The sequence below is a fragment of the Phyllobates terribilis genome, unplaced genomic scaffold, assembly GCF_046119375.1.
Source record: "Phyllobates terribilis strain yellow unplaced genomic scaffold, ASM4611937v1 Scaffold_9__5_contigs__length_417890890, whole genome shotgun sequence".
Taxonomy (NCBI): Eukaryota; Metazoa; Chordata; class Amphibia; order Anura; family Dendrobatidae; genus Phyllobates; species Phyllobates terribilis.
The window spans coordinates 118307240-118330694 of NW_027362769.1; the positions used below are offsets into that span (position 1 = coordinate 118307240).

At 43.3% G+C, this 23455-nt stretch overlaps 1 protein-coding gene across 2 annotated transcripts in view; it reads right to left on the reverse strand.

The window, feature by feature from the left end:
- Positions 1–23455, reverse strand: part of CERS6 (ceramide synthase 6) — a 441738-nt gene that overhangs the window by 39676 nt on the left and 378607 nt on the right. For both annotated transcript variants that reach the window (XM_073647006.1, XM_073647005.1), the window contains exon 8: positions 20219–20325. In XM_073647006.1, the coding sequence (XP_073503107.1) occupies positions 20219–20325 (107 nt within the window). The remainder of the gene's footprint in view (positions 1–20218; positions 20326–23455) is intronic.

The window sequence follows — 23455 nt, forward strand, 5'->3', positions numbered from 1 at the left end:
AAAGACCTAAATAAACTGGAGCAGTGGGCAGCAACCAACAGAATGGTTTTTAACAGGGAAAAATGCAAAGTACTACATCTGGGCAATAAAAATGAAAAAAGCATATACAGAATGGGAGGAATAGAGCTAAGCAACAGTACATGTGAAAAAGACTTAGGTATACTAATAGATCATAGACTGAACATGAGTCAACAGTGTGATGCAGCAGCAAAAAAGGCAAATACAATTCTGGGATGTATTAACAGAAGCATACAGTCTAGATCACGTGAAGTCATTATCGGTCTTTACTCCTCTTTGGTCAGACCTCATCTGGAATACTGTGTACAGTTTTGGGCACCACATTTTAAAAAAGACATAGACAAACTGGAGCAAGTTCAGAGAAGAGCGACCAGAATGGTGACTGGTCTGCAAACCATGTCCTATGAGGAACGGTTGCAGGATTTGGGAATGTTTAGCTTGCAAAAAAGAAGACTGAGAGGAGACTTAATAGCTGTCTACAAATATGTCAAGGGCTGTCACATTGTAGAAGTATCATCTTTATTCTCATTTGCACAAGGAAAGACTAGAAGCAATGGGATGAAACTAAATGGGAGGAGACACAGATTAGATATTAGAAAAAACTTTTTGACAGTTAGGGTGATTAATGAGTGGAACAGGCTGCCACGAGAGGTGGTGAGTTCCCCTTCAATGGACGTCTTCAAACAGAGGCTGGACAGACATCTGTCTGAGATGATCTAGTGAATCCTGCTTTGAGCAGGGGGTTGGACCAGATGACCCAGGAGGTCCCTTCCAACTCTACCATTCTATGATTCTATGATTCTATGATTCTGATATAAATCTGGTATCTCTGTAATTGCACCGACCCAAAGAATAAAGTAATCTCATCACTTATACCGCAACGGCGTAAAAAATAAATAAAACCAATTCTTCACCTATTACTGATTTGTTTATTATGTCTCCCAAAGATCGCAGTAAGGCTCTGCTCACATTTATCCTGCGCTCTGCGCTGAGCGCTTACACCAGAGTTTCCGTGTAAATCTCTGAAATATGTGATTCAGACGGAACCCATGACGGAAGATTCCTGCGCTCTGCACTGAGCGCTTACACCAGAGTTTCCGAGTAAATCTCTGAAATACGTGATTCAGATGGAACCCATGACGGAAGATTCCCTGTAATGAGGCAGATATAGGCCACTGTGGATGCCATCTGGCCTGTGAGCCCACGGTGTCAGTTTTTTTAGGCGTGCATAAAAGTGCGGTTGGCCACAGTTTTGTGCACTTCTGAAAAAAGGACACCACTAAACAGAGGCCAGACGGAGTTCAGAGTAACTCTGCTGCCTCATTACAGTGAATGGATCCCACAGGGGTTTCATCTGAATTACATCACTTGGAAATTTAGATGGAAACCCCGATGTAAGTGCTCAGCCTCGAGCGCCGGATAAATGTTACGTAAAATGTTCCCAATAAAAGCTTCGACTCAGTCCTCAAAAAAAGCTAGTCCCAACTCAGGTCCGTCATCTGTTAAAAATATAAGGGACTTCCAAGTTACTGGTAGCAGAAAGGCTCTGGAAAAGCGAAATGGCCCTTGCCCCCAAAAAGAAATTCAGAAAATTTTGTGCTCCCAAATCCTAATGCCTATTCTACAATAATTTGTTCTCCAATTGTCAAATAGCACTCCGTCCCCCCCAGATCTCGCCGTATGGCTGAGCGGTACGATACAGCTACATATGGGGTATTGCCACTTTTAGAAGAAATTGTGTGACACATTTCGGCACCATTTTTACCCATTGCCCTGTGTGAAAATGTAAAATCTGAGGGTAAAACATTTTTTTGTGGTAAAAATATAATTATGTTTTCTTCACTGCCCAATGGTATAAATTTAAAAATTAAAAAATACTCACTACTTCCCTAGATGAATTCCTTGAGAGGTGTAGTTTACAAAATGGGGTCACTTGTGGGGGTTTCTGCTGTTTCGGCACATCAGCTACCCTTCAAATGTGACATGGTGTCTGCTGCCTATCCCAGCCAACATAGCGCTCCTTTCTCTTCCGAACCCTGCCGTACACCAAAGCAGTGGTTTTCCCCCACATATGGGGTATCAGCATACTCATGAGAAATTGCACAACAAATTGTGTATTCCATTTTTTCCTGTTACCCTTGTGAAAATAAAAAAATTGGGTCTAAAGTAACATTTTTGTGAAAAAAAGTTAAATGTTCATTATTTTCTTCCACATTCCAAAAATTCCTGTGAAACACCTGAAGGGTTAATAAACTTATTGAATGTCGTTTTGAGCACGTTGAGGGGTGCAGTTTTTAGATTTTTGGTGTCATTTTTGGGTATTTTCTGTCATAAAGGCCCCTCAAAGTCACTTCAAATAAGATGTGGTCCTTAAAAAAATGTTTTTGTAAATTTTGTTGGAAAAATGAGAAATCGCTGGTCAACTTTTAACCCTTATAGCTCCCTAACAAAAAAAAATTTTGGTTCCAAAATTGTGCTGATGTAAAGTAGACATGTGGGAAATGTTATTTATTAACTATTTTGTGTGACATATCTCTCTGAATTAAGGGCATGAAAATTCAAAGTATGAAAATTGCAAAATTTTCAAAATTTTTGCAAAATTTCTGATTTTTTCACAAATAAATGCAAGTGATATCAAAGAAATTTTACCACTATCATGAAGTACAATATGTCATGAAAAAACATTCTCAGATCAGGGCAATCCGTTGAAGCGTTCCAGAGTAATTACTTCATAAAGTGACAGTGGTCAGAATTGAAAAAATTGGCCCGGTCACAAAGGTGAAAACATGCTCTGGCGCGAAGTGGTTAAGCTCCTGAAAACCTGCTGTCTACTGCCAAGTGACCAGGAACAGTGCTCCCATCACAGAGGGGGAGCTGTGACATCACCTATTGGGATTGATGGATCCTGTATTATCAGCTGTGTATAGAGGTGTTAACTGTCACTGTAACCCTGCCTCTGATAATAAGGAAATAGCTGAAAACTCTCCCCGTGAGTATAAGTGTAAAAACACCCAGTGGCCAGTGCGAAAATTGCATGATTATTTAAAAACAAATTGTATAAAGGTCGTTAAGAAGAAAAAAAAAACTTGACCAAATTTTTTTAACAATACATGGAACACAAAAATCTGATTTAAATAATAAGTTTTATTCAGTCAACACAGTCCCTTTAAAGGGGCTTACCATATCATGAAAAAAAATTCTTGCCACTATTACTGATAAAATTACTACACATTGTGTACTGACTTAATTAATCCCATTCACTCCAGTTTTGTGTTCTCCGTCCTCCTCGTCGGTTTACCAGGCAGCAGCCGTGGTAGGGATAACCCTTTTAAAGAGTAGATATCAGCACAGTAATTAATGCATCTTGCTTTTTTTTAAGTACATTAAACACTATGTATTAGGGAAAAATGTTCTCCCAGGAGTGAGCAGTGACTGAAAAGCTTTAGGGAGATGGCTGTCCAGGAATGAGCAGTCAACTTTGTCCAGCGGCTGTCCAAGCTCGGCTATGCGTAATCCTGGGCAGCTGCTAGCCTGGAGCCTTCTGCGGAGTATACAGCTGCCTGCCCTGCGAGATACAATATGCTCAATCCACATGCACTATTTGAACGTAGCAAAGGAAATCTGGCAATTGCACTGATGGCAGATCGGCTTTAAATCTGCAGAACAGATCCAGTTAAAGTCTATGGGAAGAGAATAAGTATTGAGCAGCGAGGCGGCCGCCGTGGTTTGCATAGTAATAGAGGTTAATGCAGTGAGTGGTGCTTGAGTGCACGTACGGATCAGTTTTACAGTCCCGGCTGCACTGCAGATTTCTTTCAGGAACCTTACGGAAAAAAAAAATGACACTTAAATTAAGCAAGTCAATGGCGGACAGGCAAAATATTTTCAGAAACCTGTCCTTGACCTTTTAAAAAATGATTTATAGTTGTAGACAGAACACACAAAGGGGATTATAATGTCCTCTCTGCTTGAAGTGAATTACTTACAAGAGTTTAAGGGCGCGATTCATCAATTACATTTTTTTTTCTTCTACGTCACTTTTCTTTTTTTGTTTTGCATTAATTGTTGAGACTTTTTTTTTTTTTTTTTTTGCACCAAATTTTTTCCAAATGGCTCACATGATTGATCCATTTTTTTTTTTTTTTTTACAAAAACAACTTTTGAAGAGGAAAAAAAATGAAATAATCTGCCAAAATGTTACCAAAATTTGACAATAAAATTTCAAACGCATATAAAATCACCCCGGGCAGCTGGAATACATTTGTGCAAAAAAAAAAAAAAATCGTGGTTTTAAAAATTAAAAAAAGAAGAAATAAGGCAAACGCGTATTTGATCGACACAATAAACGGCGCAACAAAAAATATTCAATAAAAGGCACAAATGAAAAACGATCAAAAAGAAAACGATAAAACAAAAAGGAGCAAATGCAATAATGAATCGAGCCACTGCAGATAGTATCACTACATTACATACAATCAATTATTAAGTAAATGAGTACTTAAAAGGGATTGTTCACTTTAGACAAACTCCATTGGTCAGAAGGGTCACAGAATGCCTTGTGTCTGAGACCTCTTGAGAGATATTGAGTGGCTGTAGCACCCCTGCAGGTCAAATAAAACATTGCATGGCTATTTTTTTTTTGATGCACAAACTTAGTAGAGTCCTCTAAACCAGTGTTCACCAGCTCCAGTCCTCAAAGTCCACCAGCAGATCATGTTTTCAGGATTTCCATTGTATTGCACAGGTGAATTATTAAATATAATACCCTGGAATCCTGTTCTATACAGAAATTATCCAATTCTTATTAAAGGTAATTGCACTCTAAAGAATGACCTTAAGAAAATATAAACATCCCATTTAAACATGGAACAATTCTGGGTTTATGTGTAGTGATTTCCTTAGCGATTATTTTTATAATGCCAATCTAAAGAGTAATGCAATTTGCAATAAAAGTAAAATGAGTAATGGAGCGGATTTTACTGCGTAATGAAGAGGGTAAAGTAAGAAAATAATCAGCTTCTTCAGAAAGTAAACTGCAGGCAGGACGAGCGAGGTTTCCATTAACAAACTTATTAGGTAGAATAAAAAAACAAAATCACCAAAATAACAAACCCTTCAACCAGTTTAAGACTAGATCATTTACCCCCCCCCTCCCCCCGTTCCTGACTAAGGATATTTTGGCATATTTTTTAGACCGTGCAGTTTAAAGAGATGTAATTTTTTTCCCGTTAAGATATTCAAGTAATTTTTGCATTTTTCTTTTCATGATACATGAGGCTTCATTTTTATGTAACTGTCATATTCCCTCTTTTTTTGCTGATATAGATGGAAAAATAAAGAAAAATACATTTAGTGACAAATATTTTTTATCTATCAGACACTTTTTTTGGGTTGTTTTTTTAAAAGGTAATGGCGAGTAACAGCAAGTCAGATTAACAGCAGCATTTTTATTTTTATTATTATTTAATTTTATTTTCTCTGTTCCTAATTAATCCCACTTTAAAAGGAGATTGGATTCTCCAGTTATAGGTATGGTTCCCTCTTCCCCATATGTTCAATGTTGGGGAGGGGACATGTCTTATATATTCTGACTTTCCTCTCTCTCTCTCTATATGTATATATATATATATATATATGTATATATAAATATATATATATATATATATATATATATATATATATATATATAAAGAGAGAGAGAAATAAATAAAACAAAATATACACAGTACAGACCAAAAGTTTGGACACACCTTCTCATTTAAAGATTTTTCTGTATTTTCTTGACTATGAAAATTGTACATTCACACTGAAGGCATCAAAACTATGAATTAACACATGTGGAATTATATACTTAACAAAAAAGTGTGAAACAACTGAAAATATGTCTTATATTCTGGTTTCTAATCTGAGCTGCTGTTAACCTGCGATCTCTGAGGCTGGTGACTCGGATAAACTTATCCTCTGAAGCAGAGGTGACTCTTGGTCTTCCTTTCCTGGGGTGGTCCTCATGTGAGCCAGTTTCTTTGTAGCGCTTGATGGTTTTTGCAAGTGCACTTGGGGACACTTTCAAAGTTTGCCCAATTTTTCGGACTGACTGACCTTCATTTCTTAAAGTAATGATGGGCACTCATTTTTCTTTACTTAGCAGCTTTTTTCTTGCCATAATACAAATTCTAACTGTCTATTCAGTGGGACTATCAGCTGTGTATCCACCTGACTTCTGCACAACACAACAGATAGTCCCAACCCCATTTATAAGGCAAGAAATCCCACTTATTAAACCTGACAGGGCACACCTGTGAAGTGAAAACCATTTCTGGTGACTACCTCTTGAAGCTCATCAAGAGAATGCCAAGAGTGTGCAAAGCAGTCATCAAAGCAAAAGGTGGCTACTTTGAAGAACCTAGAATATAAGACATATTTTCAGTTGTTTCACACTTTTTTGATAAGTATATAATTCCACATGTGTTAATTCATAGGTTTGATGGATTCAGTGTCAATGTACAATTTTCATAGTCAAGAAAATACAGAAAAATCTTTAAATGAGAAGGTGTGTCCAAACTTTTAGTCTGTAGTGTATATATATATATATATATACACACACAGGTGTTTCTCACAAAATTAGAATATCATCAAAAAGTTCATTTATTTCAGTTCTTCAATACAAAAAGTGAAACTCATATATTATATAGAGTCATTACAAATAGAGCGAGGTATTTCAAGTGTTTGTTTCTGTTAATGTTGATGATTATGGCTTACAGCCAATGAAAACACAAAAGTCATTATCTCAGTAAATTAGAATAATTAACAAAAAACACCTGCAAAGGCTTCCTACTCATTTAAAAAGGTCCCTTAGTCTGCTTCAGTAGGCTCCACAATCATGGAGAAGACTGCTGACTTTACAGTTTTTTTTTATTCATTTATTTTACTCACTTATATAGCGCCATTAATTCCACAGCGCTTTACAGACATCATCATCGCAGTCCCATTGGGGCTTACAATCTAGATTCCCTATCAGTATGTCTTTGGAGTGTGGGAGGAAACTGGAGAACCCCGGGAGGAAACCTACACAAACACGGGGAGAACATCCAAACTCCTTACAGACAAATGTTTTCCTTGGTGGGATTTGAACCCAGGACCCCAGCGCTGCAAAGTAACAATGCTAACCACTGAGCCACCGTGCTGCCCAGATGTCAAGAAGGCAGTCATTGACATACTCCACAAGGAGGGTGAGCCACAAAAGGTCACTGCTAGAAAAGCTGGCTGTTCAGAGTGCCGTATCCAAGCATATTAATGGAAAGTTCAGTGGAAGGAAAAAGTGTGGTAGAAAAAGGTGCACAAGCAACCGGGATAACTGCAGCCTTGAAAGGATTCTTAAGAAAAGGCCATTAAAAATTTGGGGGAGATTCACAAGGAGTGAACTGCTTCTGGAGTCATTGCTTCAAGAGCCACCACACACAGACGTATCCAGGACATGGGCTTCAAGTGTCGCATTCCTTGTGTCAAGCCACTCATGATCAATAGACAACGCCAGAAAGAGGAGAAGACCTGGACTGATGCTCAGTGGTCCAAGGTGTTATTTTCAGATGAAAGTAAATTTTGCATTTCATTTGGAAATCAAGGTCCCAGAGTCTGGAGGAAGAGTGGAGAGGCCACAATCCAAGCTGCTTGAGGTCTAGTGTGAAGTGTCCACAATCAGTGATGGTTCGGGGAGCCATGTCATCTGCTGGTGTAGGTCCACTGTGTTTTATCAAGACCAAAGTCAGCGCAGCCGTCTACCAGGAAATTTTAGAGCACTTCATGCTTCCCTCTGCCGACAAGCTTTTTAGAGATGGAAATTTCATTCTCCAGCAGGACTTGGCGCCTGTCCACACTGCCAAAAGTACCAATACCTAGTTTACAAACAACAGTATCACTGTGCTTGATTGGCCAGAAAACTCGCCTGACCTTAACCCCATAGAGAATCTATTATAGAGAATCTATGGGGTATTGTCAAGAGGAAGATGAGAGACACCAGACCCAACAATGCAGACGAGCTGAAGGCTGCTATCAAAGCAACCTGGGCTTCCATAACACCTCAGCAGTGCCACAGGCTGATCCCTCCATGCCACGCCGCATTGATGCAGTAATTGATGCAAAAGGAGCCCGACCAAGTATTGAGGGCATTTACTGAACATACATTTCAGTAGGACAACATTTTGGATTTTAAAATCATTTTTCAAGCTGGTGCTATGAAGTATTCTAATTTAATGAGATAATGACTTTTGTGTTTTCATTGGCTGTAAGCCATAACCATCAACATTAACAGAAATAAACACTTGAAATAGATCACTCTGTTTGTAATGACTCTATATAATATGAGTTTCACTTTTTGTATTGAAGAACTGAAATTCAGCTCTGGCAAAAATTAAGAGACCACTGCAAAATTTTCAGTTTCTCTGATTTTTCTCTTTATAGGTATGTTTTTGAGTAAAATGTACATTGTTGTTTTAGTCTATAAACTACTGACAACATGTCTCCGAAATTCAAAGCTAAATATTTTGTATTTATTTGCAGCAAATGATAAAGCGTCAAAATACTAAAATAGAAACAGTGCTTTCAGACCTGAAATTACTCATGTTTTAACTCAGGAAGAGTTCAGAAATCAATATTTGGTGGAATAACCATGATTTTTAATCACAGCTTTCATGCGTCTTGGCTGCTTTCCTCCAGTCTTTCACGCTGCTTTTGGGTGACCTTACGCCACTCCTGGCACAATAATGTAAGCAGTTCTTCTTTGTTTGATGGCTTGTGACTATCCATCTTCCTCTTCATTACATTCCAGAGGTTTTCAATGGGGTTCAGGTCTGGAGATTGGGCTGGCCATGATAGGGTCTTGATGTGGTGCTCCTTCATCCACACATTGATTGACTTAGCTGTGTGGCATGGGGCATTGTCCTGCTGGAAAAAACAGTCCTCAGAGTTGGGGAACATTGCCTGAGCAGAAGGAAGCAAGTGTTTTTCAAGGATAACCTTGTATGTGGCTTGATTCACACGTCCTTCGCAAAGATTAACCTGCCCAATTCCAGCCTTGCTGAAGCATCCTCAGATCATCACCGATCCTCCACCAAATTTCACAGTGGGTGCAAGACACTGTGGCTTGTATGCCTCTCCAGGTCTCCGTCTAACCATTAGACGACCAGGTGTTGGGCAAAGCTGAAAATTAGACTCATCAGAGAAGATTACCTTACTCCAGTCCTCTATGGTCCAATCCTTATGGTCTTTGGCAAACTTCAGCCTGGCTCTCCTTTGCTTCTCATTGATGAAAGGCTTTTTTCTAGCTTTACATAACTTGAGGCCTGCCTCTAGGAGCCTGTTACAAATTGTTCTTGCGGTGTACTTCACCCCAGCTGCCATTTGTTATTCCTTTTGTAGGTCACTTGATGTCATCCTGTGGTTGCTGAGTGACATTCGAATAAGATGACGGTCATCCCGGTCAGTGGAGAGTCGCTTTCGCCCTCTGCCGGTCTGTAGCTTTGTTGTCCCCAAAGTCTGCTGCTTGACCTTGTTGTAATGGACTGCCATCTTCAAAATTTTAAGGATGGAGGCAACATGACGCTCACTGTATCCCTCTGCTAGTAAAGCCAGAACTGAGCCCTTCTTTTCCTCACTCAAGACTTTTCTTTTCAACTCCTTTGGCATGGTTAAAAGTTATTTTTCATTCAAATTACTTTTGGGCTATTCCTAGCTCTTGTTTGTGTGAAGACCACAGCAGTGTTTTTTATACTTTCCCTCATTACATAAGATTTGGTTCAGGTGATCAGCTAATCAGAAGCACATTAAGTAGAATGAGGTGGACTTTGGTTGGAATTCAACTGACACTGGAATGGAATGGCTGTCAGACATGTAGAGATGGGGATTTTTAGAAAACTGTGCAGTGGTCTCTTAATTTTTGCCAGAGCTGTATTTTGTAGGGATTGTACTCACTCAGGTGCGATGAGAGGCCAACAGGAGGCATGCTCTTTTAAATGTCTATAGCGGTTTATTGGCTTCATAAACCGTCAAAAGCAAAATGCAAACAAACAGCCCGCAGTCCAGGCAAAAGCAAAAGAAAACAGTCCCTAAAGCAAAGCCTCTGGTAAACCTAACCTGTGGTCACACAGGCTGGTAAGTATCCAGCACACAGCTCAGTCTGGAGAAAACACATAGGAGGATGTCTCCCTCCAAACACAAAACATGTTCCCAAAAACAGCCTCCATTATACAGGCTGTTAACCAAACCCAGAGGTGAGGTAGCTAGACCCGCCCATCTCTCTAAACTACCTGTAACCCGGCTCCCAGGTATACCAAACAATCCTCTTAGTGCTACATGCACTAGAGAAACACTCTGGGCTACATCACAGAGACCAGCCATCTCTGTGACACATACCTCCCATCGAATATGCGACCATTAGCCACCTTGGCACTTTCTACTACCAGACAGGGGATCCACGATAGGGCATCGGCATTACCATGTAGCTTCTCTGCTCTATGTTCTACACGAAAGGTAAAATCCTGTAGGGCTAAAAACCAGCCGGTGACCCTGGCATATTTCCCCTTCTTTTCCCTCATCCATCTGAGTGAGGCATGGTCAGATACCAATCTAAATTTTAGACCTAACAGATAGTATTGTAACATGTCCACCGCCCACTTCATGGCCAAGCACTCCTTCTCTATGACGGAATAATTTTTCTCTCATGAGGACAGCTTCCTACTCGTGTAGAGGACAGGGAGCGCCTCCTCGTGTATCTCCTGGGAAAGGACCACTCCTAAACTGACATCTGAGGCATCTGTCTGGAGTACAAACTCTTTCTTGAAGTCGGGGGCAACCAGAACCGGTTGCCTACACAGAGCCACTTTCATCTCTTGAAAGGCCGTCTCCGGCTCTGCAGTCCACTTGGCCATGGCTGATTTTGTCCCATTAAGGAGGGCAGTCAGGGGTGCGGCCATCATGGCGAAGTTTGGGATGAACCTCCTATAGCATCCCACAATTCTCAGGAAGGCTCTAACTTGCTTTTTAGAAAGCGGTCTCGGCCAGGTTTGGATTGCCTCCACTTTACTGATCTGGGGTTTAATCTCGCCTCTACCCACTACATATTCGAGGTATTTGGCCTCTTTCCCCATGGCACATTTCTTTGGGTTTATTGAAAACCCTGCCTTCCTTAGGGCATTAAACACTGCCTGGGCCTTTTCCAGAGGACTCTCCCAGTCTGGGCTGATGATAACAATATCGTCCAAGTATGCCGCGACGTATTTCTTATGGGGCGCAAAGGTTCGATCCATGGCTCTCTGGAAGGTGACAGGAGCCCCCTGCAGTCCAAACGGCATCCGGACACACAGGAAGCATCCGTCCGGCGTAGAAAACACAGTTTTTTCCTTGGCTTCCTGTGCCATGGGGTTCTGCCAATATCCCTGTAGCAAATCCAAGGTGGTTATGTACCTTGCAGGCCCAAGTCGCTTGATCAGCTCATCGACGCGTGGCATCGGATATGCGTTGAATTTGGAGACTTCGTTCAACTTCCGATAGTTGTTGCAGAACCTAAATTCACTAGCGGGCTTAGGGACCAACCACTCTTGGATTCTTCAATGACTCCGAGTTTCAGCATACAAGCCAACTCTTTGGAGATCACATTTCGTCGGGCCTCAGGTATCCGATATGGCTTCAAGTTCACCCGCACATGTGGCTCCGTCAGAACCCTTGTGCAGCCCGGCAATTCCAAGAACAGATCCCTGTTCTTCTGCAGTAACTCCTGACACTGCTGTTTTTAGGCCTTTGTGAGTGTTTCCGCTATTGCGACTCCTCTAACGTCACCTTCTGGCTTGCCTAGCAAGCATGGTGCTTCCACAGCCTCTCTGTCTTGCCACGGCTTGATGAGGTTGATGTGGTATATCTAGTATGGCTTACGTCATCCCAGTTGATAAACCTTGTAGTTCACCTCACCAACTTTTTCCACCACCTCCTACAGCCCTTGCCACGTTGCCAAGATTTTGCTTTCCACGGTAGGAATCAGAACGAGGACTGTCACCAGGACTGAATTGCCACACTTTGGCTGAGCGGTTGTAGACCCTGGCCTGTGCCCCTTGTGCCTGGAGGAGATGTTCTTTTACGATGGGCATCACCTTCGCAATCCTCTCCTGCATCATAGCGACATGCTCGATGACGATCCTGTGGGGTGTGACCTCGGCTTCCCAGGTCTCCTTTGCTACATCCAGGAGACCCCGCAGATGTCGACCATACAGGAGTTCGAAAGGTGAGAACCCCGTAGAGACCTGTGGAACCTTTCGGATGAAGAACAACAGATACCGTAGGAGACAGTCCCATTCTTTACCGTCCTGTTCTATAGCCTTCCTCAGCATGCTCCTCAGAGTTTTATTAAACCTTTCCACAAGGCCATCTGTCTGATGATGGTATACTGAATCCTCAGTTGGGAGATTTTCAGGGCCTTGCACAACTTCCTCATCACTTTACTCATAAAGGGAGTTCCCTGGTCGGTCAGGATCTCCTTTGGTAAACCTGTCCAGGAAAAAACGTGGACCAACTTGCGGAGGAGTTTCTCTGGGGAATTGCTTCTGTATAGCGTGTGGCATAGTCCAGGATGACCAATATGTATTGATGCCCACGAGCAGATATAACTAGGGGACCAACCAAGTCCATGGCAATTCTCTCGAACGGCACTTCAATAATGGGCAATGGTACAAGGGGACTTCGAAAGTGAGAGGTAGGGGCGGTTAACTGGCACGTAGGGTAGGACCTGCAATACTTCAATATTTACCGGTGACACCCGGGCCAATAGAACCTCTGCATAATCCATTCCTGCATTTTGTCCACCCCTATATGTCCCCCCAAGATATGCAAATGGGCCATGTTCAACACCTTCCATCTATAGGGACCCGGCACTATTAACTGTTCCACCAGCTCTTTCCTCACTTTCGTAACCCAGTACAACAATTCCCCACTTATCATAAAATAGGGAAACCTTCTGTCAGCCCCTGGCTCCTGTGCCACCCCATTTATGACAGTGACATTATTGAAGGCTTCCTTTAGAGTTAGGTCCCTATGTTGGGCAGACCCAAAATTCCCGCTGGTCACCCCTAACTCTGGAATGTCAGACTCAGGGGAACCCTACCACCTCATCCCCCACAAGGACACAAAAAGGAAACCCCTCTGACTCTGGGTGTGGTGATACCTCTTCAGAGCTACCTGGTTTCTTAACCGCGCCAACGAACCTTGAACCCTTCCCCCACAGATGCCAAAATAAACAAAAGTCCTGGCCTACGATGATAGAGTGCAATAAGTCCTGAACGAAGCTGACCTCATGGGACTCATCACCATGGGCCATAGGATAGTACTTAGCATCGCCAAGAATGCACCGCATGCCAACCTTTTCCCCGGCATCAGTTGGAGAGGAAGAGTGGCCCTCACAAGGGTCACCAGACTCCCAGAGTTACCTTCCGCCCGCTCACCTTCATGGGACATGCTTGTGGCCCCTCGCTGGGTAGACAGTTCACACTGCAGGCCGGATACGCATAATATGAACAGCGGCATCCTATGCTGCAGTCCATCTGCTCGGGGGTCAGGGGACAACGGGCGGCTATATAGCCTTGGGCACCACCTCCCCCGCCCCTTTGGACCTTGGATGCCCCACCCCCTTTTGGGCCTCCGCCCCCTGTTGGGACTCCCAGTATGGAGTGGGCAGCCTTCCCAAAGAACCTTCAACCCCCTAGTATCTCTCGACCAGTCCGACCAGTTCATCCGCATTTCAGGTATCACCCTGAGCAACCCAAGTCTGCATGGGCCTCGGTAGGGAGTGCACAAACCTGTCAATTACCACTTGCTCTACCATCTGCGAAGGCATAGAGGACTCTGGCTGCAGCCACTTCTGGACCAGGTGCAACAGGTCAAACATTTGGGAGCGAGGGGGTTTGTCCCGGTAATACGCCCAGCGGTGGACCCACTGTGCCCTGACAGTCATCGTCACCCCCAAGCGCGCCAGAATTTTGCTTTTTAATTTACCATATTCCTTGGTGTCCTGCAGAGCTAAGTCATAATAAGTCTTCTGGGGCTCCCCCATCAAGTATGGCGCCATTACTTCTGCCCTCTGCTTTGGTAGAAGTCTCTCTCTGAGACCCTTTCAAACACCATCAGGAAGGCCTCTATATCATCCCCCGGGGTCATTTTCTGCAGGGCTCCCCTTACCACCTTCCGGATGGAAAAATCGCCCACTGACCTTGTTGTCGGAGCTGTTGCAGAGCCACGAATTGTCTTTGCTAGCAAATCGATCTGCTGCTGCTGTTGTCGGCACTGGTCCTGTTGGGTCTGCTGCTGGAGCTGGAGCTGCTGTATAAGCAATTTGGTGGTCTCCTGTTGTGCCATCTGCTGCTGCTGTAGCATCTGTTGGTGCTGTGTTCGCTGCTGTTGATGTTGCGCCTGCTGCGCCTGCAACAGATGCTTGAGCAGGTCCTTCATCTTGTCCGGTGTCACTTACTGGCTTATGGCAGACATCACCCAGAACATGCAGTCCATTTTATAGCAGTCACACGTGTCCTCTGGGAATGCTGCCCGTAAGTGTAAAGGATTGTACTCACTCAGATGCGATGAGAGGCAAACAGGAGGCATGTTCCTTTAAATGTCCATAGCGGTTTATTGGCTTCATAAATCGTCAAAAGCAAAATTCAAACAAACAGCCTTTAGTCCAGGCAAAAGCAAAAGAAAACAGTCCTTTAAGCAAAGTCTCTGGTAAACCGGACCGGTGGTCACACAGGCTGGTAAGCATCCAGCACACAGCTCAGTCTGGAGACAACACATAGGAGGCCTTCTCCCTCCAAACACAGAACATGTGCCAAACAACAGCCTCCATTATATAGGCTGTTAACCACACCCAGAGGTGAGGTATGTGGGTAGCTAGACCAGTCTATCTCTCTAAACTACCTGTAACCAGGCTCCCTGGTGCCCAAATGATCCTCTTAGTGCTACATGCACTAGAAAAACACTCTGGGTTACATCACAGAGACCAACCATCTCTGTGACACATACCTCCCACCGACTACACAACCATTAGCCACCTTACAATATATACCATATGTATATAATTGGAGTCTGTATATGTGTATACTGTGGCATAAGTCAATTAAACTCTTAAGCCTCGACAGGAGAAATCACAACTTGGCACAGGAGAAAATTTCAATAAGCTTACTCTGTGAGGCGGCACACACTTAATTATTGTGTAACTGTAGCTCAGTGTAAGGAATACCGGTCTCTCAACAGACTCTTTCACTCATTGGTTTATTATCATCTGTGCTTTCTCGATTGGTATATACACAATAGTAAAGAAGCGCGGTGTATTCAGTAATAGGAAGTGCTGATGGGGTTTCCTCCTCAGCATTTCACTTGTAACTGGGGCTAATATGCCAGCCCCATTTACAAGGGAAATAAGATGAAAATAAAAAAAAGATTTCAGTATTTAAATGCCTTGCCCTCAAAGGTTTTTTATGACCTTTTGGTAGACACAATGTGTAACATACATGAAAAATAAATAAATAACTGGTAAAAAGAAAAAAAACCTTTACGTATTTCATTGTTTTTTTTACCAGTTATTTATCTATTTTTTTTTCATTTATATTGGCGTAACTTAAAGATAATAAAAAGCAGACACTGGGTTTGAGCCTTTGTCATTCTGGAAAGACATAGCTCGTTGTGTGAGTGTCCATTTTCCAAATCAGGAGTGCTTTCCTTCGCTAAGCTCTGAGTCATTTCTATGACTAGGTTTAGTAAGTGTATCCCTTTTATTCTATGCAAAAAAAAATTGCTGAATACACTAGTTTCTTACTTGTCTCATCCTCTATTCAAGTCTAAAAAAAATCGGATGACACACGGATCAACAGTGTAGCATCTGAATTTTACAGATGCATTGTAATTCTGTAACATAGGAAACTGTAAGTAGTAATGTAAATGGTTAATAGCTGCTGCTGTAAAAAAAACGGATTGTACACGGACAAGGGAGAAAAAAATCGTCAGAGTTTTCAGTATCAAAATGATTTTTTATACACTGTGTGCAAAACAATTGAAGCAGAAACCATCCAAAACCTGACAAATTCAATGGACGAGAGAGTTCAGAAGCTCCTTTCGAACAAGGGATCCTATGTGCAAATGTAACATCACCTAGAATAAAGTTTTGAGTTGAAAACTGTTTGATTTCAGTTTGTAATAACCTGCTAATGCTTATAATTTCAAAAATGACCATTTTTTTGTTCTTTATTAAAATGAAAAGGTTGAAAACTCTGCTGTGCATAATAATTTGGAACATGCATTTTGAGTGCAGTTTGAGTTTTTTATTTTTTTAAAAATATACTGTTATCATAGGCAGTTTGTACAAAAACCTTTTAATTGTACTCTAATAGTTATTTGACTGGAAAATTACAATGACTGCAATTCATATAGGTAATTTGGGAAAATCTGAGAAAATATTATTTGCATAATAATTTGGAACACAGTGTACGGCTATGTGAACCTAGCCTTAAAGTGTAAATGCAAAATGTCAGAAGTTTATATCAGTGAAGGCAAGGGTGCTGACATGCCATCAATTGCTAAAATAAAGGAGCAGAAGGGCTCAATAAAAAGTCTACGGAGTCTGTCTTTAGTCTCCGAGGAAAACAGTGCTCGGCTGAACGATTCTGCGCCTTTTGGTTTAGTGATCGGCGGGGTCTCAGCAGTCAGACCCCCACAGATCAAAATGTCTTCTCTACGACTTATCAAAAAATTACTTGAAAGTGAAGGTAGACTGTAAGCAAACTGCAGCAGAGAAGAAAAATAAACTATTTGTTGTGTTATCTTTATGCACATTATAAGGCCACATTGAATTATTCCGCTCCCTGAGCCCGAGCTCAACAAGGCAGTCAATGCCGGAAATGATAAACCCCTACCCCATGAATGTAGATGAGAATCACTGCTTACAGCCAACTTCTCAGAAGACTAATGCCGCCCGCTCCTCTTTTAGATAATTGCAATGATGCACCAAAAATACAGGACTGTGTGTGACTCAGAACTGCTAATGGCATTTCCAAATGTCAACCCTTTTATGTAAAGACACGGTGAAAGTCTACAGTGTTTTGTATTGGTCTCGTGTAAAACAGTGGAGTCAGAACCGATCAGGGAGTAACTGTAAGGGACGCAATGTTTCCATATGCTCTCCTGACGCTTCCTCTGCACTGACTGACAACGAAGACAAAAACAATTCACGTCACCAACCGTGAGCTGCATGTACTGTGTGACCGGGAGAAGGAAACTCTAAAACCTTATACAAGTCTATTTTTCTTTACTTTGCACTTAAAAAACGGTCAGATTTCTTCAGTGTGCTGGATTAGATTTTCATCCGTGCATCCATTTTAACAATATATGTCATCCGCTTTTCTCATATGACAATAAAACTGATAAAGCTTTCCCAAGTTTTTACCAGCAGACAGACAGCACCCGGACGCAATGTGGATGCCATCCATGTGCTGTCCGTTTTTATTTCATAGACCGAATACTTGATGGGCGAGTTTGGTCTGGAATATGGACAAAGTTCGAACATGTCACTTTTTTAATGGACACGTGTAAAGGGCGATAGACTATAAAGTGTTCTTTTTCTATCTGTTAAAAATCAGAATGCACTCGTACATGAAAAACGGATGTGAATGAGGCCTAGGAGAAAGGAAGGTTTGGAGAAAAAAAACTTTCACAAGACATTTAAAAAGGATGAATATTATCCTGCGTCAGAGTGCAGAAGTCTGGATGGCAACTCGGATTAGTAAGGTTTTTTTTTAGAGAGTCCATGTGTTTTTTTTTTTGCTCAATATATTTTTTTATGCTCAATCTTCACATTAGATGTATGTGACACAATAGAAATTAATTTTTTGGAAGTAAGCGATAATGGTAGTGATGTGATTAAAATGTAATTTCTCTGTTTACTATATAATAAAATACTACCCTTCTATGATTTATTTATTATTTTAGTTGTAATTTGTAAAGTGTTTTTGAGACCATTGGCTCAAAAGGGCTACCTCGGACTGACTTGATGGCAGAAAGCTCCATATGACAGGTCCCAGAGGAATCTCGGCTTTCACTCTATACAGGGATCTGGACTTACAATGGGGTCCCCTGGTTGTGTCCACAGAATAGCTGCTGGCCAGAGGAGAAAGGAGTGAGGCAAAAGTAGTCAAACTAGCAAGGTCAGTAAACGGAGGAACAGAACAAGTGATAGAAAAAAGCTAGGGTGAAATACAAGGAGGTCGGTAAAAAGCAAAGTTAGGAAAGTGACACGCCCCCTGGGCCGTGTGTGTAGGGAAATACCCTGAACCGGATCTCGGTATAATACTGGGGGTTGTAGTCTCCGTGGCGGCGACCCGGTCCCGTGGCTCAGGGTGGTCAAACCAGTGGCAGTCTATTTATGTGGTTTTTATGATATTAAATGTCCGGCTACGCCACCCGTGGATTGCGGTCACTGAGAACTGCCGCTGCGTGGCAGACCGCTGAGGCTGATGTTGTGTGCGCAGCAGAGGGTAGTATAACTCCCCACGGGAGGAGTATAGCCTCAGGGCAGTGAGTGCAGATGATGGGGGTGATGGTGCGTGGGAGCAGCAGTAGAAATGACTCAGAGTCCGTGCAGTACAGTTCAGGGTCTTTACTGTTGGTAATGAACAAGGCCCTGTCGGGAGTACTGGCTAACATTAGAGGCCTGGTCAGTCTGTGAGCGAACAAGAGTCCCCCTGGCCAGGTGAAGGTATAGGCCTTCCCGTCTGACTGCACTTTTCCTGGCTACCCTGCTGTAGTCGTGTAGTAGCCCACGTCCCTGAGTGTACCGTGTGGTGCTCACCCGTATGGCTGGTGACTTGAGGCCTTTAGTGCCTTCCGCTCCTCGATGGCGGTGCCGGTCCCTTGCTTGTGACTGAGCCTCCGGGCTTTCTATGGCCAGAGGACCTGAAATCCCCTGCAGTGTGGTTTCTGCTGCTGGGTGTATAATCCTCACAGCCTCGGACTCCGTTGTCCAGTTCTCTGCATCTTTCTGCCAGGACGAGCTCTGCTCCAGTCCCTGGTCTTCAGCTCCTGGCTCCTACAGAGCTCCTTGCTGCTGCTCTGTCCCTTCTCTGAAACTAGACTCCTCTAACCCCGCCCCAGATCCAGTTTATAAAGGGCAGGTTCCTCCCCTCCCTGGACTGGGGCAGGAGGTGTGGCATGCAATAATGCTCCTGACCAGGAAAACCCATGCTCGCTCTCAGACATAGTATTTCTACCACTGTGGCAACCAGACCCCTGGGGTGCCACAAAAGCCTAGGTCAAAATCAGGGGGAATGACATAAAGAGATGTAGTCAGAGTCACAAGCTGGGTCAGGATCAGATTAAAAAAAACAGGCATATAGCACCAGAGACCAAGGAATAAACAAAGTGGTAAATCCTAGCAGACAGCTGGGAGTATAAATAGGGTGTGGTGCTGCCTCATAGGCAGGGAGCTGACTACATCTGCTCAGCAGCTGGACTGCGCACACCTCTCTCATGGCTGTGAGAAAACACAAGTCACAGTCACACCAGTATTCTTAACTGGACTGTGCCTGAACCACCCAGTGATACTACTAATGTAGCCTTCTATACCAGCAAAATGAAAGTGACGGCACCTGGTGATAAAAGGTCGACGGTGCAGGAGCAGGTCCAGGTAAGAATATAACATACTAGAAATATGTCCAAAAGGATAAATTAAAGTACTATCCTCTGCGAGTCTGTTTAAGAAGATGGCTGAAGTCCCTTTATTTTATTGTTCAGCCATCAATTAATATATACTCCTTAATAATTCATTTCACATGGGATTAAATTGCATATTTATTTCCAAATTATAAAAATAGTTGACTTTATTGTTGAGGTCCATATGACAGTTTAGGAATATAACTTTTAGATATAAAATCAGTAAAGTACAAGTATAGTATTTTTTCGGTAAAACTTGTAAAATGTGAAAAAAAAAAGAAAAAAAAAACATATTTAAAAATAACAAGTCCTAAAAAATATTTTTTTTAAATCTAAGAACAAGGAGTATCGACCAAAATGAAAAACACAAAGTAATGGACTAAAAGGAAGAAGTTGGTATTATTACATAGCGGGGAAGTTATAAGGTTAAGTAAATGAGCCATTAACAGCCGTTACAATCATTGTTGCTTACCATAAAGGGAATACACCCAGCCTGGCAATTACGAACACCACAGCGAACGCAACAAACAGGAGGTCGCACAGTTTTTGACACTTGGAATAATTTGCCATTTTGGCTGCCTAGAATATAAAAGAATGGACAGTTATTAGAGGCCGACTGATGGCTGCTGTATGTAATTAACCACTGACATGTTTCTATTTCCGTCCAGAAAATTGTTTTTGGAGATAAAAATGAATGCAGAAGTTCCAGACTGAATAATTATTAAAGTTTTAGAAGTGGTTGAATAGCAGTGATGGATTTTGCCTATATATTCCCCTGCAAATGTACATGTTAGAAAAGGCAGCTGGTGTGGGTCCTCGGTCACTAAAGGTCATGGACCCTGTACTAGAGCCATGATACACCTCGGTTGGATAAAAAAATGCAATTAAGGGGCACAAATCATTTGCAATATTTGCTTTTGCAGGCCGTGCACTAAAATTTTTGAGGTTTTGTAACTAAGGGGCTGTAGCTAGAGATGAGCGAACCTGAACTGAAAAGTTCAGGGTTCGCACCGGACAGTTAGTGTCCGGTGCTAAACACCGAACACAGACATTCCCCGTCCGTTGCAATGTTTGGAATTCCGGGGGAAGTCCGTTAGAGAGAGAGATTTTTTTTTATCCTACCCAGACCAAGTCTCCGTTGCTTTCAATGGGGTTCAGGTACTGGTTCAAGTTTTCAAGTTCAGGTACAGTTCTGGTATCCAAACCAAAGTTTGGAATAAAGTTTGGGTTGGGTATCAGAACCCAAACTTCCACGGGTCTGCTCGTCTTTAGCTGTAGCATCACCCTAAGACTAGGGTGACACGACCATAGATTTTCTCATCCTAGAGAATCTGGTCGATTATACTAATTCTGATCAGCGTGTGAGCATAGTGCGATCCGATTCTTTCGGATGAGAAGATGGTGAAAAAAATGTCTCCATCTTCTCCTTTCCTTTGGTCCGCAGAAAATGAACTGCATTCAGATGTCATCCGAGTGCAGGCCGATGGTTTCCACGGACTCATGGACTTGCATGGTCGAGTGTGATCCAAATATTGGAACATGCTGCAATTTTTTCATTCATTTATTCAAAATTTGACATGTGCACGGCCCCAGAGACTAACATTGGTCCGAGTGCAATCCGATGTTTTGTTGGATTGCTCTTGGACCGAAAATACAGCTGTGTGCACCTGCCCTAATGGTAATGTCTGGAGAATGGGTGCTCCTAATTCTGCTGATCTGTGGGAGTCCTGGGGTGGGTTCCTCAGATTCAGACATTGATGGCGGTCTATCCTAATTGTAGATTACTAGTGTTGAGCGAGCACTAAAATGCTCGGGTGCTCGAAGCTCGGGCCGAGCTCGCCGTGATACTCGGGTGCTCGACCCGAGCAACGAGCCCAATGTTAGTCTATGGGAGACCCGAGCATTTTTGCGGCGGCACCCCCGGCAGTTTTTTTAAAGCCTAAAGGCCCCGTCACACTGAGCGAGATCGCTAGCGAGATCGCTGCTGAGTCACAAATTTTGTGACGCAACAGCGACCTCAGTAGCGATCTCGCTACGTTTGACACTTAGCAGCGACCAGGCCCCTGCTGTGAGATCGCTGGTCGTGTCGGAATGGTCTGGACATTTCTTTGATCGTTGAGGCCCCGCTGGGCAGCATGCATCGGTGTGTTTGACACCTTACCAATGACCTTGTTGATGACTCAGACACAGAAACACATAGGTGTGCATCGTTATACAGATCGTTACGGGTCGCTGCATCGCTGCTGCGTCGTTGGGAAGATCTGACTGTATGACATCTCACCAGCGACCACATAGCAACGCAGCAACGATCCGTGACAGGTCGTATCGTTGTCGGGATCGCTGTAGCGTCACTTAGTGTGACGGGGCCTTAACAAGTGCCCAAAACGATAGTGACAGTGCTTAAATGACATGGGGACAGCATGGGGATTGAACCCAGGAAGCATTTCTGACCCCCAGGTCACTGCTGTCAACAACGTGGTCAGAGGTATTAAGCCACTTTTAAGGGCTCACAATAAAACGTTCAAAAACGAAACTGAAACTGCATTCTTGTGAAATATGTTAAGGAAGTTCCTTTCCAGGGTAAAGACTTGTGTATAAGGTAAAATAAATAACCCCCCCCCCCCAAAAAAAAATACTCCTCCACACCTTGGGCTATGTTCACAAGTAGCATTTTTTATGCGTTTTTGCACTTTTGTATTGCTTTCAACCGTGACAAATGCATTCACCGGGAAATGTCATTTTAACATTTTACAACCTTATCTGGCCATGTGCTGTGTGACACATGCATACAGTGCTGAAAAGACATGGGAACAGCATGGGGAAGACCCCTGGAAGCATCTCTGACACCCAGGTCACTGCCTAAAAGTGTGCCCATCAGAAGTGATCCTTGCCGCATCAGAAGATGCAGACTTGCAACTATCCCCGTGCAAGTCCTTGTCCCAGGGCAGTGTTCAATTGTACCTCCCCCATTCCATGCAATGCAAGCGCAAATATGCAGCCAACCACCCACCCACCCGCAGGCTGCAATACTATACTGCTAGCTTGCACTTGAAATGGGGCCTTTTAGTTTGGAGGAGGCCGAAGCAGGCCACTACCTCATGGCTGCTTCGGCAGTGAGGTATCCATACTCAGTCCCCAGCCGCCCGGCGGCCGGGTGTCCACGCTTGGTCCCCAGCCGCCAGGGGGCGGCCGGGTGTCCATACTCGGTCCCCAGCCGCCCCGCGGCCGGGTGTCCACACACGGTCCCCAGCCACCTGGGGGCGGCCGGGTGTCCATAAACGGTCCCCAGCCGCCCCTATTTCCCCTGTCACCTTCCCACACACTTTTCTTAGCCTGGCCTGCTTTACGGCAGCATTGGACAAGCCCACCATAGAACCAGACTCCTCCGGTGGGCCCTGGCTTCTCCATCAGGGGAGTTGAGAGTGCCAAGGTAAGGAGCATGATGATGATGACAGAAGTTATCATCTGCTTTGTTTTCTTTTAATGCAAGCGTAAGTGTGCAGCCTGCCACCCACCCACCCTCAGGCTGCAATACCATACTGCTAGCTTGCACTAGAAATGGGGCCTTTTAGTTTGGAGGAGGTCAAAGCTGGCCACTACCTCATGGCTGCTTCGGCAGCGAGGTATCCATACTCAGTCCCCAGCCGCCCAGCGGCCGGGTGTCCACGCTCGGTCCCCAGCCGCCAGGGGGCGGCCAGGTGTCCATACT